The 16,550-nt window shown below is 35.6% G+C and overlaps 2 protein-coding genes across 3 annotated transcripts in view; both read right to left on the minus strand.

Moving 5' to 3' along the window:
• Window positions 1–13: 13 nt before the first annotated feature.
• stx5a (syntaxin 5A) lies at window positions 14–10,588 on the minus strand. Of its 2 annotated transcripts, none has more exons than XM_067384755.1 (11): window positions 10,462–10,588; window positions 9,039–9,294; window positions 7,594–7,661; window positions 7,408–7,463; window positions 5,855–5,925; window positions 5,528–5,644; window positions 5,268–5,324; window positions 4,874–4,955; window positions 3,131–3,237; window positions 2,875–2,996; window positions 14–1,206 (listed from the first exon to the last, which is right to left on the minus strand). In XM_067384755.1, the coding sequence occupies exons 2-11, from the start codon at window positions 9,105–9,107 to the stop codon at window positions 1,047–1,049; spliced, it is 909 nt and encodes a 302-aa protein (XP_067240856.1). In that variant the 5' UTR covers window positions 9,108–9,294; window positions 10,462–10,588; the 3' UTR covers window positions 14–1,046. The 2 variants fall into 2 exon arrangements, with proteins under 2 accessions (XP_067240856.1, XP_067240942.1); XM_067384841.1 differs by lacking the exon at window positions 10,462–10,588 and adding an exon at window positions 9,959–10,219.
• A 5,205-nt stretch (window positions 10,589–15,793) lies between these two features.
• vegfba (vascular endothelial growth factor Ba) overlaps window positions 15,794–16,550 on the minus strand; it is a 30,724-nt gene continuing 29,967 nt past the window's right edge. The window contains exon 9 of the transcript XR_010895127.1: window positions 15,794–16,080. The gene's annotated coding sequence lies outside the window, so the exon portion shown is untranslated. The remainder of the gene's footprint in view (window positions 16,081–16,550) is intronic.

Here is a 16,550-nt window from a genome sequence, read left to right on the forward strand (position 1 = left end):
AAATTAAGTATAGTTTTAGGACCATTAATTTATTTTTTTTGCATCGTGGTACTATTTTTATGACATTCAAGCAACTAATTTCTCCAAATGTTTGAAAAAATTATATACATGATTTATAAATGTACACGTGTGTATTTGCACATTTGTAGTATATATATCATGGTAGCATTGTTGTATATAATTTATGCTGTAATTAATAATAAATAGATCACGCCATATACAATCATTTATTTATACTATTTAAATATTTAATTTGGAGGGAATCTTTACTTAAATTTCATTTAAAAAGTGCCATAATGGCCCTAAAAAAACTCACTTTCTGTATTAAAAATAAAATTATAAATAATACAATTAATTATAAATTAATTATATTATTAATTTAAAAAAAAAAATAAAAATCCTTTACATTTTTGGGGTAAAATAGGACCCTGATATTTCTTTGTGAGATTGACCCATAAGTGGCAAATAATTGCCCGACTTTGATATTAAAAACAGATTAATAAGAGTTTATGGGGGCATTATTATTATTATTATGAGGAATATTTTATGAAGAGAATCAGGTTACGTTTAATTTACCGTCAAAATGTTATCACTGATTACGGATAACACTGCCTGAGAAAAACATACTAAACCAGTTTGAAGAATCAAACCACTTGGGAAAAAGCCTTCTCTTTTAATATATGATTATTAATAAGAAACGAAGGCTCAAATATTAATGCAGATGTAGATGAAGCTTAAAGAGAACAGAGTGAATCAGAACACCCTCCTCTCTGTCTAAATAAACAGTAAATCTCAGTTCCACCTTCATCAGCATCACCGTCATCATCCTCCTCCCTCTAGAGTGAGGGAGTCGAACACAGACAGTGACAGAATTTACAACTGACTCAATGAGCATCAGAACCCCCCCCCCAAAAAAAGCCCCTGCAGCCCAGTCCATTTGTGTTTGTGTTTTTGCACATTTGCCCACAAGTCCATCGTCTGCTCCTCCCTCCTTCAAACCCTTTGGCTCCGTTTCCACCCCTTCTTACACTCTAGGTTGTTCCTTCTCAGGCAAAGAAGACCACAAAGATGATGAAGAAGATGATGAGAACGAGGAATATCTTGATCATGAGCCAGCGATTGGAGGATACGGACTGGAAGTACTTCAGTATCTCGGAGTGGGCCATTTCCACATTTAGCGTGGTGTCCTCCACATTGGCGTCAATCCTGGTGGTCAACAAGAAACATGAACAGCTCATGATTTTACAGCATTTGACAACAACTATACAACTACATCACAATTAAATCAATAATCTTAAATGTCTTCATTTTTTTTTTTACTGTATTACAGTCTATTTTTACTGTTCCATTATAGCTATTCAAGACTATAAAAAATTATCGTGTTGTTATTAGCAAAAATGGGCAAAAACAATGGTCTCATTAACTTATAATTGCATACACTATTGGCACTTATACACGCATTTGAACTTCTCACGAAAACCTGTGCGAACACACATGAATTTGTTATTAACTTCGTTACAATATTGATGAATTCAGAGTATTCTAAATGAGTGAACGTGTGCCCGAGGCAAGTAATTTACATAAAACACACACGTTCATATAAGGGAATTCCGCACACCCTTTTCTTTCGTCACTCTCAGCAAAGCTCTCTAAAGCATCATGCGTTATCGCCTAAGGGGAAGGTGCAGCAAGATCTGCGGAAAATGCAGAGTGTGCCATGCTTAAAACACATTCAAACACAATAAACACCTTTTAAACAGACAGACCTCTGATCAACCGGCTGTACAAACGCGTATCTGCGTCTTTATCCAGAGCTAACTCACAGCTTGAGCTATGATGCACCTTTTCTTACTCTTTTACTGATATTGGCCAATATATGATGAAATATAGCCAATTTATCTATATCAATGTTTAAAATTTCATCTTAACGTGTTTATAAGTCTACCAAGAGTATGCATTTTTGCGTACGAGTGGTTTCAGTGCCTACATTGTCGTCAAAATTTAGAATACATTTTAGAAGTAAAGTTATTGATGAATTGTTCATGAAAACTTTCGTACGCAGATTTCATGCAAAAATTTGTGCGTATGCATGCTTAATGAATGAGACCAAATGTGTTCATATTGTCCTAAAAATAAGCTTCATTTTCTTTATGCAAAATATATTTTTTGATTTATTTATTTATTTAGATTTTGGGGTGAAATGTGACTGGGACATGTTTATCATTTTTTTTAACTAAAAGAAAATTTAGTTCCCCTGTAGAGGCAAATTTAAATAATACAATTCTTAATTCCTCAATGCTGATAAAAAAAGACATTTTAAATACTAATATGCCATTTTATTGTGCAGCAAAATATATACTTATGACAATTTTGCTTTATAATTTTTTTTTATAATTTATTAATTTTAATTGCATCAAAATGTATTTATTTATTTTGATTTTGGGGTGAAATGTGACTGGGACATGTTTATAATTTTCTTAACTAACTAATATGCAATTTTATAGTTCAGCAAAAGATATACTTATGTACGGAGCCCCACACATGACATGCAGGAAAAAAAAAAAAAAACGTGTGCATGTTTTACTAAGTCGTTCCCTCGATTTACTAAATCACAAATCGAGGGAACGAATTAGTATGTCGTGCACCCGATTTATAAATTGAGGGAAAAACTTAGTACAGTGTGCAAATCGAGGGAACAAATAAGTAAATCGTGTGCACGATTTATAAATTGAAGAAGTGACTTAGTAAAGCGTAGTAAAAGACTTTGTGTGTGGTTTGTACAGCATGTATCTGAAGTACTCTGTACTGTACAGCTCAGTCTGTGGTTCTGCAGTATGCAGATTCATGTGGTGTGCATGTGTGTAAATGTCTGACCTCTGAATTGTCTCCTCCTGCTCTTTGACCATGTGTGCCAGCTGCTGAAAAATGGAGCCCAACTCCACGATGGTGCTCTCGATGTTCTGCATGGTGTCCGCTCGGCTCTGGATATATGAGTCCTACGCAAAAACACAGGGACATTTGATCATGAAATCAGACATTCAAAATTTGTCATATGTGCAAACTTTCAGCTACAAGCCTAGTCCACAATCCATTCCTAATTCCAGAGGCATTTCCTCTGAGAGACAGGTACCTGTTCGTCGATGAGCTGCAGCTGAAGAGGGTTTGCTCTAGAGTCCATGTCGATGGCCACCTCTCCTCCCAAACTCCTGGACTCATCCTGCATCAGAACTGAGCTGTCTGCAAAAGGCAAAACTTTAAAAACACTACTAAATACAAAAAGGCACCAAGTGTGTCTACAAAAACAAAATTTGAGGAATGGACATGGTGAAAAATTCTGTTTTCTACATAATACATGAAAAAATAAAATAATAATATAACAATAATAGTTAAATAAAATTACTATAATATATTACAATATTATAATAATAAAATATATTATCAGCAATAATACTTTAATATTATACACTATATATATCAGTGCTTCCCACACACAGACTTTACTTGGGGGTATATTAACGGCCCCCCAAGTATATTTTGAGACATATTTATGCTTTTATTATTTTTATCATCTTATACTTTTGTATCCGCTCAAGATAATGAAATCATCCGCAATTGATTAACTAGTGGAAAATCTCCCCTCGCCCTACGTGTTTCGTACCTGCTTGTTATGTGTGCATCTGAACGGTTTACTCCCCGCCGACTTTCCCACGTGCGCTGCAGAGGCGGTGGATATTTCACAAAGATACTGCATGTTACAAAGTCACAAGGCGGCGCTGTTGCACGTTCTACAGGCTCGCGCCTCAAAGTGATTCGTATGTATTTCGTATTCGTGGTGTATTTTGTATTTTTTCGCATTATTGGTATTTTGGTTACACAATAAATTGTATTAAAATTTGATTTCCATTTAATTCATAGAAAGAAAAGAAAGAAAAGACTAAGAACATTATTTGACACGTATATTATTATTTACATACATTTTTGTCCCATTCACTGAAAGAGACACTATATGACAGCAAGGAGAACATAGGAAAAGGTGAACCATTTAAATGCTGTAATTTTGCATAATTTACAATGCATAATAATGCATAATATTAGTATGTAAATAAATGTAATAGTATGCTATGTAATTAAAATTAATAAAAAATAAATAAAAATACTGTTAAAAATCACATTATTTGTTTGTCACATGTAGTAGACCATTTTTGTGCCGTGGGTTATAGAAGGATTTTTCACCTGGCTACCACCGCAAGTATATTTCAAACTTGTGGGAAGCACTGTATGTGTTATATAATATATTACAATATATACAGTTATTAATATATAATAATAATAGTTAAATAAAAGGACTATTTTACAATATTATAAATTACAATAATAAAATATATTAAAAACAATAATATTGTTTTATTATGAACATTATATATATATATATTATAGTAATATTAAAATATTATAACTTATAATAAAACATCAGCAATAAAATTAATATATATATTAAATAATAATAGTAATACATAATATTATTTATAATACTATAATAATTGAAAATTATAATAAAGTTTAATAAAAGTTCAGATTTTTTATACAAAATTTGTCTTTATTAGTTTAAAATGTTTGGTCATGTTTGCATATGTATCATACTATCATGTGTGTTGCTTTGTATTTAGTTTTGACTCATTTATTATGTAGAAAATATTATTACAGAATGAGTAAATGTGTCCAGAAGTTTTCTACAGACCGCACTGGTAGCGAATAACTGTATCGGCACAGCCCAAGACTATTTAAACTAATATTAATTACCAATAAACTGTAATAGGATGACTCCCATGACTCATAAATTTGAACTAACTGGAATTAGAAAGTGGTGACATACTGAAGTTATTGGCGAGCAGAGGAGAGGATGAGACAGGAGCCTGGGAGAAATGCTCTCTTCTGCTGCGCTGCTGCTTCAGATTCTAAACACACAACAGGACAGACACACATCATAAAAACAATGTAATATTCACGTAACAAATGGACTAAGTGTGTTATCGTTTGGAATACAACTCAATTAAACTAAAGAAAACCCAGAAGGAGCTATTTTTTTTTTTTAATCAAAGAAAACAGCAAATGGTTTCAAAGGACCATGATGCACTGTAAACACACTTTGTGAATTTTTCCTTTACTAAAGTGCTGATTAAATATTTTAAAAGTATAAAAACTGCTTGACATAGCATTTATGACATTATAAAAGTGCAGCACTGGTCATAAAGCAAAGGAAAACTCACCTCTGTTCTCACTTCCAGGATTGACTTGAAATCATTTGACATTGATGCCAGCTTGGACTGCAACACAAACATTCCCAGATAAGACTGTTTACATCAAATACTATATAGTGGAGGGAAAATGAAAGGTGTGGTTGGCTAGTCAAGTCATTTTACGTCAATAAGATCATCCACCCCTACTGTCTACATCAAGGGATATGGGAGACTTCCTGGAGAGTCTCGAATATCTGCGTACTGCAGGAATATCAGATATAAGATTGTACCTGCAGGGAGACAACAATTGTGTTGGAATGTGTCTGGATGTGGCGGCCATTTTGCCCACTGCGGGATCGCACGAGGTCTTGCAGCTGTGCTATCTGCTTATTCAGACTGTTGATGTCCTGATGAGAGAGACAGACAGCATATCAGATCACTGTAAGAGGTTTGCTCTTCCACAATATGGTTGCGAAAGGATTCTGGTAAACACAGATACCAACACTCCTACAGGCAACTTCAACATCAAAGTAAAGTGAAATAAGCAAGTACTGAGATACATATCAATACAATTTCATATGATGGATAGGAAGAAGTACAACACAGAAGTCACTAACCTGTTTAATGATGTACGTTAGCTCCTCAATCTCCACTCCTTTATCATCGAACAAAGACTTCCTTTTGGCCACTAGGAGGAAGGGGTGAATAAAAATTCATACTGACAATGGACCTGATGCAGTCTCTAACTGTTACAACATCAGTTTAAACTCCAGTGTAATGTAACAGTCCAGAAGAAAAATTAAATTACAGACAGTAATCTTAGTCACACTGCCATTCAAAAGTTTGGGGTCAGTAATATTTTTTTAAAAGGGGGTGTAATGCTATTTCATGCATTCTGACTTATTTACAGTGTTAAAGTGTTGGATTCTCTTGCTAAACATGGCCAAAGTTTCAAAAAAACGGGTTGGGCGTATGACAGAGCAGACATTTATAATTAAAATAACCATAGAAACCACCTTAAATTAACTATTAATATAAGGATAAATTTGTGTCTGAAAGTTGCAATCACTTTTTTATTGGTTAAAATAATAGAGAATTTCTTGTGTTTTTCCGTGGCTGCTCGAGCCCTCCGGATCGGTGCTTATGTTTTTTTTAAACAAGGCCCAGTTCGATGCTGGATTTACAGATTGTTTGAAACTGAAAGATGGAGCGGTCACAGCGATAATGATCCCGGTCGGAACTGCAGGTGGTGAGTAAAACTGCATCACATGTCTGTTTTGTTGGCAGTTGGCACATAAGTGCATTTAATGTAAATAACATGAATGTGTTATGTACCCTTAAAAAGAAATGAACTGCCAATATTCAGCAAGGATGCATTCAATTAATCAAAAGTGACAAAAATACAAAATATTCCTATTTCAAATAAACTCTGTTCTTTTCAACTTTCTGTTCTTCAAAGAATGTTTTGTTAAAAATATTTTTTGTTAAATAGATTTTGTTGAATGTCAGTTTCAAAATAAATATGAAAGTGAAAGTGACGTGAAGTGGCCAATTGTGGTGTCCCATACTCGAAATTTGTGCCTCGGTTGTGCGTAATGAAAGTGGAAATGAAAGTTCATTCACTACCCCCACCTACAATTCCTGCCGATACTGAGATTCAAACCCGTGACCTTCAGTTTACAAGTCCAACTCCCTAACTATTAGGCCACAACTGCCAATATTTAGCAAAATATTCATATTTTGCAAATCAGCATATTAGAATGAAAGATTAGAATGACTGAAGACTGGAGCAACGATGCTGAAAATTCAGCTTTGATCACAGGAATAAATTACATTTTAAAATATTTTTCACATAGGAAACAGCTCTCTTAAATTGTAATAATATTTCACAATATTACCGTTTTTACTGCAGTTTTGATTAAATAATGCAGCCTTGCTGAGCATACAAACATTTTTAAAATCTTACTGACACCATACTTTTGAATGGCAGTGCACTTTAACAATCGTAGCCAAGTCAGTCACATTATACCAGGGAAGTAAACTACAAACAAACCATGGACAAGCATCAGAACTATTAAAATACACATTCTTCCACCACCAACAAGAGTCTAATAAGAAAGTAAAATAAGAGCAGTCTTAATCTATTTAGTTTTACTGATATGTTACTTACAAATTGTAAGCTTTTCAAGCTTGGCAAATGTGTTGCTCAAGTCTTTCCCAATTCTCCTGTTACAGAGAAACAAAACAAGACATTTCAGGGGGGAAAAGATTCGAGGAAACAGGACATGGCGCAGTTGCTCTGAAGCGAAAACACACTGGACAAAGATCAAAGAGAAACATGGATCTGAACTCTTACTTGGCCATGAGAGTGAAGTCACTGCGCTGTTTAAGGGCATTAATAGCAGGTTTAGTGTGAGTCCCATTCTGAAATGACAGAACAAGAAATCTTAGTTCATGTGAAAACATTAATAACATATCAAGTAGGAAATTAAAGGACTAGTTCACTTTCAAAGGAAAATGATCCCAAGCTTTACTCACCCTCAAGCCATCCTAGGTGTATATGAATTTCTTCTTTCAGATGAACACAATCTGAGAAATATTAATAAATATCCTGACCCATTCGAGCTTTATAATGGTAGTGAACCAGGATCAACGAGTATGAGCTGAAGAAAGTGCATCCATCCATCAATCATAAACTTAGTCCACATGGCTCTGGGGGGTTAATAAAGACCTTCAGAAGCAAAGCCATGCATTTGTGTAAAAAAAAAACATCAATTCGCTTCAGAAGGCCTTTATTAACCCCTGGAGCTTTATGGAATATGATGGATGGATGGATGGATGGATGGATGGATGGATGGATGGATGGATGGATGGATGGATGGATGGATGGATGGATGGATGGATGGATGGATGTGGATGGAAGTACTTTCTTCAGCTCATACTTGTTGATCCTGGTTCACTGCCATTATAAAGCTCGAATTGGTCAGGATATTTATTAATATTTCTCTGATTGTGTTCATCAGAAAGAAGAAAGTCATATACACCTAGGATGGCTTGAGGGTGAGTAAAGCTTGCAGTCATTTTCATTTAAAAGTGAACTAAAATCCTTTCATTTTTACCAATAACAGAAAGTGTGATATGATTTAAAGTAATAGCCAAACAACAATTTTTTTACTTCCATGAAGCACAAAAGGAGGTCTTAGGCAGAAAGTCCAAGCCTTTGTTTCCAATTCAAAAAAAGTGGATGGTGATTTATATTGCTTTTATATAGCTTGCAAAGTACCTTTTTAAAGCTTAGCAGCTTAAATCACCATTTACTTTTGTGCCCGGTTTCAAAGACAAGGCTTAAGCCAAGCTCAGACTAAAATGCATGATCGAGCTGTCTTTACTGAAAGCAACTTGCTATGACAAAATGTCAGTGCCATTGTTTGTCTCAAGTTGCACACCAACATGTTTTCATGTTTATAAGTCACGTTTATAAAAGATACTTAAATGTCCTAATTAATATAAGGCCTACTCCTGGTTTAATCTAACCCTGTGAGTCTGTGAATCCAGGCCTTGATGTATGGAAAAGAGCAGCTCACATTCTGCCAATCATTTCTGTTTTAGAATAAAAAGGGTCAGTAAATGTTGACAGAATGTTCTTTTTTATCCCTTTAAAATTTTTCAAATAAAGTACACTGTAATTTTTCCTCTAAGATGATCTGTAACAGGTTGCAGATGGTTTTAAGCATCAGTGGAAATCACATTACATAGTCCATTCAATATCCACGCTGTAGCTGGTGTTTTATATGGTCTTACCTGTAACTGTCTCCCCTGCAGTGACTTACAAGCCGACTGGAACTCAAGTGTGCGATCCCGACACGTCATGATAATGCTGCAGAAGCTTTTCCCCTCAACGATATCGGGATGTATGTGTGACAGTGAGCCTAAAGTGATCCGGCTGCTGTGAAGCTCTCCACTGGAGTCTTTATGGGGCCAAAGCAAACACTTCAGACTTCAGATGTTACTAAGAGCTTGGCAGAGTTGACTGTTCTTCAGCGACTCCGCACATCATCTGAGGATCACAGAACGATTCGATCAATCACCTGAACTTTGGTTTTTGATGCAGTGAAGAGACTAAACAGTGTTCCTCAAAGTATTTGAACATTTCAATAACATCGCGCATGATAACAATTTAAACCAAATGGCTACAAAATAATGCACAAGCTTTTCAGAGAACTAATTTCACTTTTTTTTTACCAATTACTTTTTTTTTAACCACTTGGTGTCAAGTTGATTTTTAATGGATGAAGTCAGTTCCCCCGCACTTTGATATGTTGTCAAACATGATGAATCCATGGAATAAATCACTTTGAGCTGAATATGACAAAAAGAACGTTAAAAACAGAGGTTAAAGGAACTTCTCTTAAACCTGTGAGAGTGTAAAAATATTACCAAGCCAAAAGGCACAAGGAAATAACACTGGCTAAGGGTACTTTTGAAGCAAGAATTGTGATCCTATCCTTTCATTTTCAAAACACCTTTTTGTTTTTGTATCAGAGGGGAATTTACATTTACTTGATTGTGAATAACATATCCAAACAAAATATATCATTACATAATAACAAAAACAGCAATAAGATATTACAAGTGTTACAAGCATATGCCATTCTCTAGGCATGTATTGCCTTCACATTGTTACTGAGAACCCAGTTAAAAGAAGTATACCTTAACGTTACCTGTCATTCCGACATCCAGATGTACTTGACAGATAGAAGATCTGCTAATATACTGATCCCAACGCCTCAGCTTGCCCTTCTTTATGATATTAATAAGGAAACCCACTCTAGATAATGTCTACAAATAACCCGCCCATCAGTCAGCTGAGCAGAGAGGTAAACTAACCTCACATGTTATCGGATTATAGGCCACCTAGAATATTCTGGCTCCACAGGCAGACGTGGAGTAACACAAATCAATAAAAGACAACTCATTCTCCGAGACGATCAATTTCAAACTTTTACTTACATTTTGAAAAAACAAACATATGTTTAAAGGTGTTTATAGGTTTGTTTATGTCTGTACAGAGGCGGACACAGTATTCAGTCCAGCAGTACGCAGTTCTCTGAGCGCTAATTGACCAAAAACTCGACCATTTTTTTATTATTTTAAACCATAACTCCAAATGAACCTAAACCACTAGCTAACACATTCCTGATGTTGTTTATAATCGTTTACTCACGGTTATTGTGCCATTTCGTCGTTTTTTCCAGTATTCCCGGCTTGTCGATGTTACGAATGTCGGGGTTTCACTTCCAGTCCTGACCGCTTCCGGTGTGCGTAACGTCACTGCCACGTCCACGAACGCGCACGCTCACTGCCGCTTTCCGAAAACGTGATTTGTGACGCAAAATGACCAATTTTGTGTCATGTGCAGCTAGGTTAATAGAGTCTTGCTATTTTACTTTAGTTTCTAATTATATGTATTAAGTCATTGCAATTTATCTCTTTTTTTGCGTTTTACAAGGAAATTTTCACTGTATTTTATTTTTTTATTTAATTTTTTTTTTTTTAGTTTTTTTTTTTTAAAAATACTTTTAAAGTATATTTCTAGTTCTAGTCATAGACTGTAAAAGTTCTAGTAATCTTTAGGGCTGCCAAGTTAACACAATTTTTTTTTTTTTTTTTTCCCGTTTCTTCTTTTTATTTTTTTATTTATATATTCTTCTTTTCGTTTCCACCCCCCCCCCCCCCCCCCCTCATTCATACTTCTGTGTATTATTGGGTAATCTATCTTTATAATTTTAATAATTAATGCGAGCTAAAAAAATAATAATTTGTATTTAAGCTAATTTGGGAGCTATGGAATTTTATTTTATTATAGTTTTGCGTTATCCAGTTATTTTGATTGTTATCTTTATTGAACCAGGTCTTTTTTGTTTTGGTTTTATTTGCAAATTATAGTAACATGCGCGTTTTATGTCGAATATTCATGGTTTATAGACATATGCAACTCACTACATCTTACCAGAAAATTTATTGACGGTAACATTTCAAACCACTACAACGTCACCAGCAGATGTCGCTAAAGGCATTTAAAAAGCTACACTTGATATGCTGTCGAACAATAAAACCATGCAGTTAATAATTTTGAAGTGAATATTTTTTTAAAGATTTAAAATATGCCTTTTCTGCACACTGACTAAAACTGCAATAAGAGTTACTCTAAATATGAACATAAACAAGCCAAATGACTATGGTTGAGGGTGATTTTGAAACAAGATTGTGATCCTTTCAAATAGCAAAACAAACATTTACAGTTGTGTTCATTGTTGGGACGCTTCATTGACATTGATTTTTATTCTGAGCGTCTGATATTTTCTATCCCCACCCTAACCCTACACCTATCATCATCATCATCATCATCATCATCACACAAACCTATTTACATTTTTATTCCCACAATGTAGGCCTAGATCGTTTTAGATTTTACTATCCTTATGTGAACAATTGGTCTACTCTCCACATTATAGGAAAGATTTGATCCACAATCACATACATATTCTCTACAATTCAACATGAAGCAGCATGTAACCTTTTGATGTCAGCATAAGAGCTTTTTGTGCTCCTTATCTCCTTTGTGAGGATCAGCCCAACTCCCTTTGAATCCAACAAACCCTGTTACTGTTATCTCAGGATCTGCATTATTTTGAGCTTTTTGGACTGAGATCGATGACACAGCTCTTTTCAGCCCATTTGAGACAGGGTTCAATAGCGTCTGTGTTTCCCAGATGAGAAATGCTCATAAAAACACACTGGAAAACACTTTTAATAACTTAAACATGAAAGTTTACATTTTTCTCTCACATACACACACATACACTCAGCCAATGTCGTCGTCTCTGCCAGATAACATCACAACACACACATATTCATGTTGTCCAGATAGCATCCAGACCTGCTAGAACACAGCTGCTTCAACAAAGAGACGCAAGGAAAACATGACTGATGTTTTATCATTAGTGCCACTTTGGGCATAAACACACACACACATGTGAGAGCAGGAAAACAATACGGGACTGTGTGTTTTTAGCTGGAAATGAAAAAAGAGGTGAGCCTGACAGAGGAAGTGGGCGGCCCTGGAAAATATAATTTCTATAATGCCTATAAGAAGAGAGGGAGGAAGGGAGAGAAAGTCTGAAAGTGGCACAAAAATGTATTCCATCTTCTGGATGGATGAGTCACTCTCTGTTTCTCCCTCTCCAGATTTTCGTAATCTTGCAGGCGGCTGCTAAATTTAGTCCTGGCTCTGAGCCCTGATAGACAGGTAGGCCAGCATCAGCCTCAAAATGAGTACACACACACACACACACACACACACACACACACACACACACACACACATACACACATTTTTGTGAATTGTGTGGACATTCTATAGGCGTAATTGTTTTTATACTGTACAAACCATATTTTCAATCCCCCTACACTACTCCTACACCTAAACCTAACCATCACAGAAAACTGTGCACATTTTTACTTTCTCACAAAAACTCATTCTGTATGATTTATGAGCCTTTTGAAAAATGGGGACATGGGGTAATGTCCTCATAAGTCACCCTCTCCTTGTAATACCTATGTCATACTCATGTCATTATCAAGCGGCAACCTCCCCCTTTCTCTCGTGAAGCCAATACGGAAGTAACTTAAACTGCGATTCATCGACTGGCCGCTAGGGACAGGCTCGAAAAGAGAGCAGAATCTCATAGAGTCCCATGTTAAATTGGCCAAGTTTATAGCAGAAAAAAACATGTTTACAAGTTGGTACAAATTGTGGTTTTGGTCTATACTGCTATTTTTGCCCTTCATGACAACTCTGAGGGGGGTGATTTTTTTTCTAACTTATCCGTTTAAATTATATTAGCCTTAAAGTTCTGCATAATTAAGGGCGTGGCCACTTGAGTGACAGGTAGATTGCGCTGCTGTCTGTGAGCCGTCATGTTACCTCAGCTGCCGCTGAATTTGGCATCTCAGCCGTTTTTGTGCTTTTTTTCTCGATTATTTTATACAATTATATAATATGGCTTGCTGCATAATATTCGAGATGTGTGTCGTAGATGTGCATGCATGCGGAAGAGACACAGAACACACTTGTTGGATCGTGGCATTGGCTGAAAGTTTTGGTTGTGAGATTTACAACAATGACAATACCAGGAGGATATACAACTCTGACAGCACTGCTTGGATATTATAACTAAAACTGCTGCACTATTTTGAAAAAAATAAACTTTGGACACAGGCTCATTTGTTTGTTAGATACGATCGCTGCTCAGATTACATGCTTTCTTGAAGAACGATGACAGAGAGCAGATCATTGAGAAGAAATGTGAAATGTTTTTTTTTTTTGTTTTGCAATGGACATTTATATTTTACCCAAGTGCCACAGATTGGATTCATCTCGCGATCTCTTTTATAAAGGTATGAAGTCCCATTTGATTTTCCATGTTGTTATTTGCGCACCCAACACTGCTGGTGTTGGAGCATCTATATCTTAAAAAACACCGTAAATTGACAGTAAACCTTTAGAACTTTCTGATGTTAAAACTTATCTTTATTAATAATTTAGATAGTATCTAGATAGATAGCTCCTTTGCTTGCTAACGTGGTCACGTCGAGCTAGGCGGGCGTGGTTTCAGCAACCAATCACATCAGCTCAAACCACCTCCCCGCCTCTTTGCCCATTTTCAGTTATCCGGGAGTGACGTGCGGTGACGCGCAGCTAAGATGGCCGCGTCCTCATTTTCGCTTCAAAACTGCTGTTCAGAACTCTATGGGTGACGTCACGGACGCTACGTCCATATTTTTTTACAGTCTATGGTCATTATACACATTTGTGTCCTGAAATGTCACAAAAACGCACACGCACACACACACGCACGAACACACAGGGCCATGGCCATCATTTTAGGAGAGAGGAGGGCTTAGAAATCAAATACACTGCTGAAAAATAACCGCTAGTTTGTATTCTATATTATATTCCTATACTTTTCTTATGACAGTTTAATTGGTTTATGTACTACAAACACTTGTGCATTGTCATCATGGGTTTTCACCCAAGTCATCATGGGTTTTATACAGGCTATTATATACTAATGTCAATTAGCACTGCATTATTAATTTACTTTTACTATTATTACATTATTCATTTACTAATTTACTAAAAAAAAAACTGAGATGGCTTGAAAAGCATACATAAGCCATATTCTGGATGCCTTTGCCCATATAAGGGATTTCCTTGAACATCATAAGTGTAATGACTTCTATGAGTGTCACTTGTGGAGTTTCTGCGCGAGGGCGCCCTCTGCCTTCCCGTATGATAAAAAAGACTTTACATGAGAGTATTTTGCACTCCATAATGTTCACATCGCATCGTTTTGGATAAGAATAAAAAGCAAAGTCCCTTTCAAGGAAAGTCTGTTCACTTGGCGACCATATTTCAGTTATCCAAGACCAAGTCCAGTCTATTTGAAAGGGAGAATCCTGAAATTTTAAAAACTGCTAGGGGAACTCACAACTAAATAACAAAATTCAAATCAGTAACAAAATCTGACATGAACTGTCCATAATGTTGTTTGTTATGCTCATATAGTGTTAAAAAGCTTATTTTTCAAGCTAGACGAGCCAATGCGCATGTGCAGTCCGATGCGTGAGGCTTCTAACGGCAGCTGCAGTGACACAATGACTTCATCAATCAGCGATTGGCTCTTTTACTTAGAAGGCGGGGCGTATTCTGCCATATTGCGCGTTACAGTTTCTCTGAACCGTCTTTCTTTAATGAAACATCAGGTCAGGCATAGACTATTGTGTCTCTAAGCATCCATACACACAGACTGCTGCAGTCACATACACATGACTTCACTGCATCAAGTACAGTCATCAAATATGCTGTGAAATATTTATATGAGAACTCGGTACTCCAGCGATTCGCCGCAGGTGATGCGCCGGAGAGGATGTTCTATTTTGATAATGTCACAGAAATCAGATGTCTTGCTCTTTATTAATGAAAAAATCCCATATGAGAGAGAGGGACCAGAGAGTGAATAAAAGCGCCACTGCCTCTCAGCATGATAAAATCTGACCTTTACAAAACTGTCGGCAAGCACAGGCCAATAAAAACCATTGTTTCAATCTGCTTCTTTTTTTTGTTTAGTTTTAGTACAAGTAATTCACTAAAAGAGTCTCATGAAAACTGTCCAGATCCAGATCTTTTAAAATTTATATATAGTAAAAAAAGAAAGAAAACGAATCCTATTTTAGGATTTTAATAAAATGCAAAGAAATCGTATTAATAATTATGTCACATATAATATATAATCATGTTAATATAAAAAATAATAAAGATGCAAACAAATCTCAGTCATAAATCAGGCTTCATTTTTTTTTTTTTTTACATAAAAAATATCATTTATTATTTCAAAATTTTTATTTATTTTATTTATTGCAGATAATATCTCACTCCAAAATTAAAAGACTATATGCAAAAATTAGAAAATAACGCTTATTTCAGGATTTGGTCAATTCTTATACAATTTAAAGAAATTGTAATAATTATAAAATTTGCAATATAATCATCATTATCATCATAATGATAATAAAATATATTAGAACAATATTTACAGAAATTGTCATAGAAACAGACTTCATTTTCTTCATGCAATTTTTATTTTATTTTATATCATTTTACTTTATTTTATTCTGGTTGAATATGAGCCAGACATTTATGTGTGAGCAAGACTGATTTCCTGGTATTGCTGCAGTTTTTTTTAGCAGCATGTCTCACTGTATTACTCCTGTTAAAAACCTAGAACACAAAGACAGAATAAAACAAGGATTGGATCAGTGAATCAGCAAACAGGAGATATTAGGTTAGGTCTATGCTGTTCCACAGGAGCTGAGCAGGTGGCATTATTAGCTCCTTGTGTGTGTGTGTGTGTGTGTGTGTGTGAGTCTGACTCAGCAGCAGTCAAGCGAGAGAGGGAGATAGATAATATTATTTCTCACATCATTGCGGTGCTGGCGGGCGTCTGCCTAAGACTCCCAGACCCAGGTGATAATTATCACAATGTTTGTCTTTCATTAGCGTTAAATGGCAGGAAAAGAGAGGGAGGGGTGGACGATGCAAAACAGGGAGGGTGAATTGACAATAAAACAAAGACTAAAGCAAATTTGTGCATTCCCTACAGAAAACTTCTGCTGCATTCTGTGTGATGTGATGTTATCAGAGGATATGTATATACCATGGCACTGAAAGATTACTATACCATTATATTA

The sequence above is a fragment of the Chanodichthys erythropterus genome, chromosome 1 (genome assembly GCF_024489055.1).
Source record: "Chanodichthys erythropterus isolate Z2021 chromosome 1, ASM2448905v1, whole genome shotgun sequence".
In the NCBI taxonomy this organism is placed as follows: Eukaryota; Metazoa; Chordata; class Actinopteri; order Cypriniformes; family Xenocyprididae; genus Chanodichthys; species Chanodichthys erythropterus.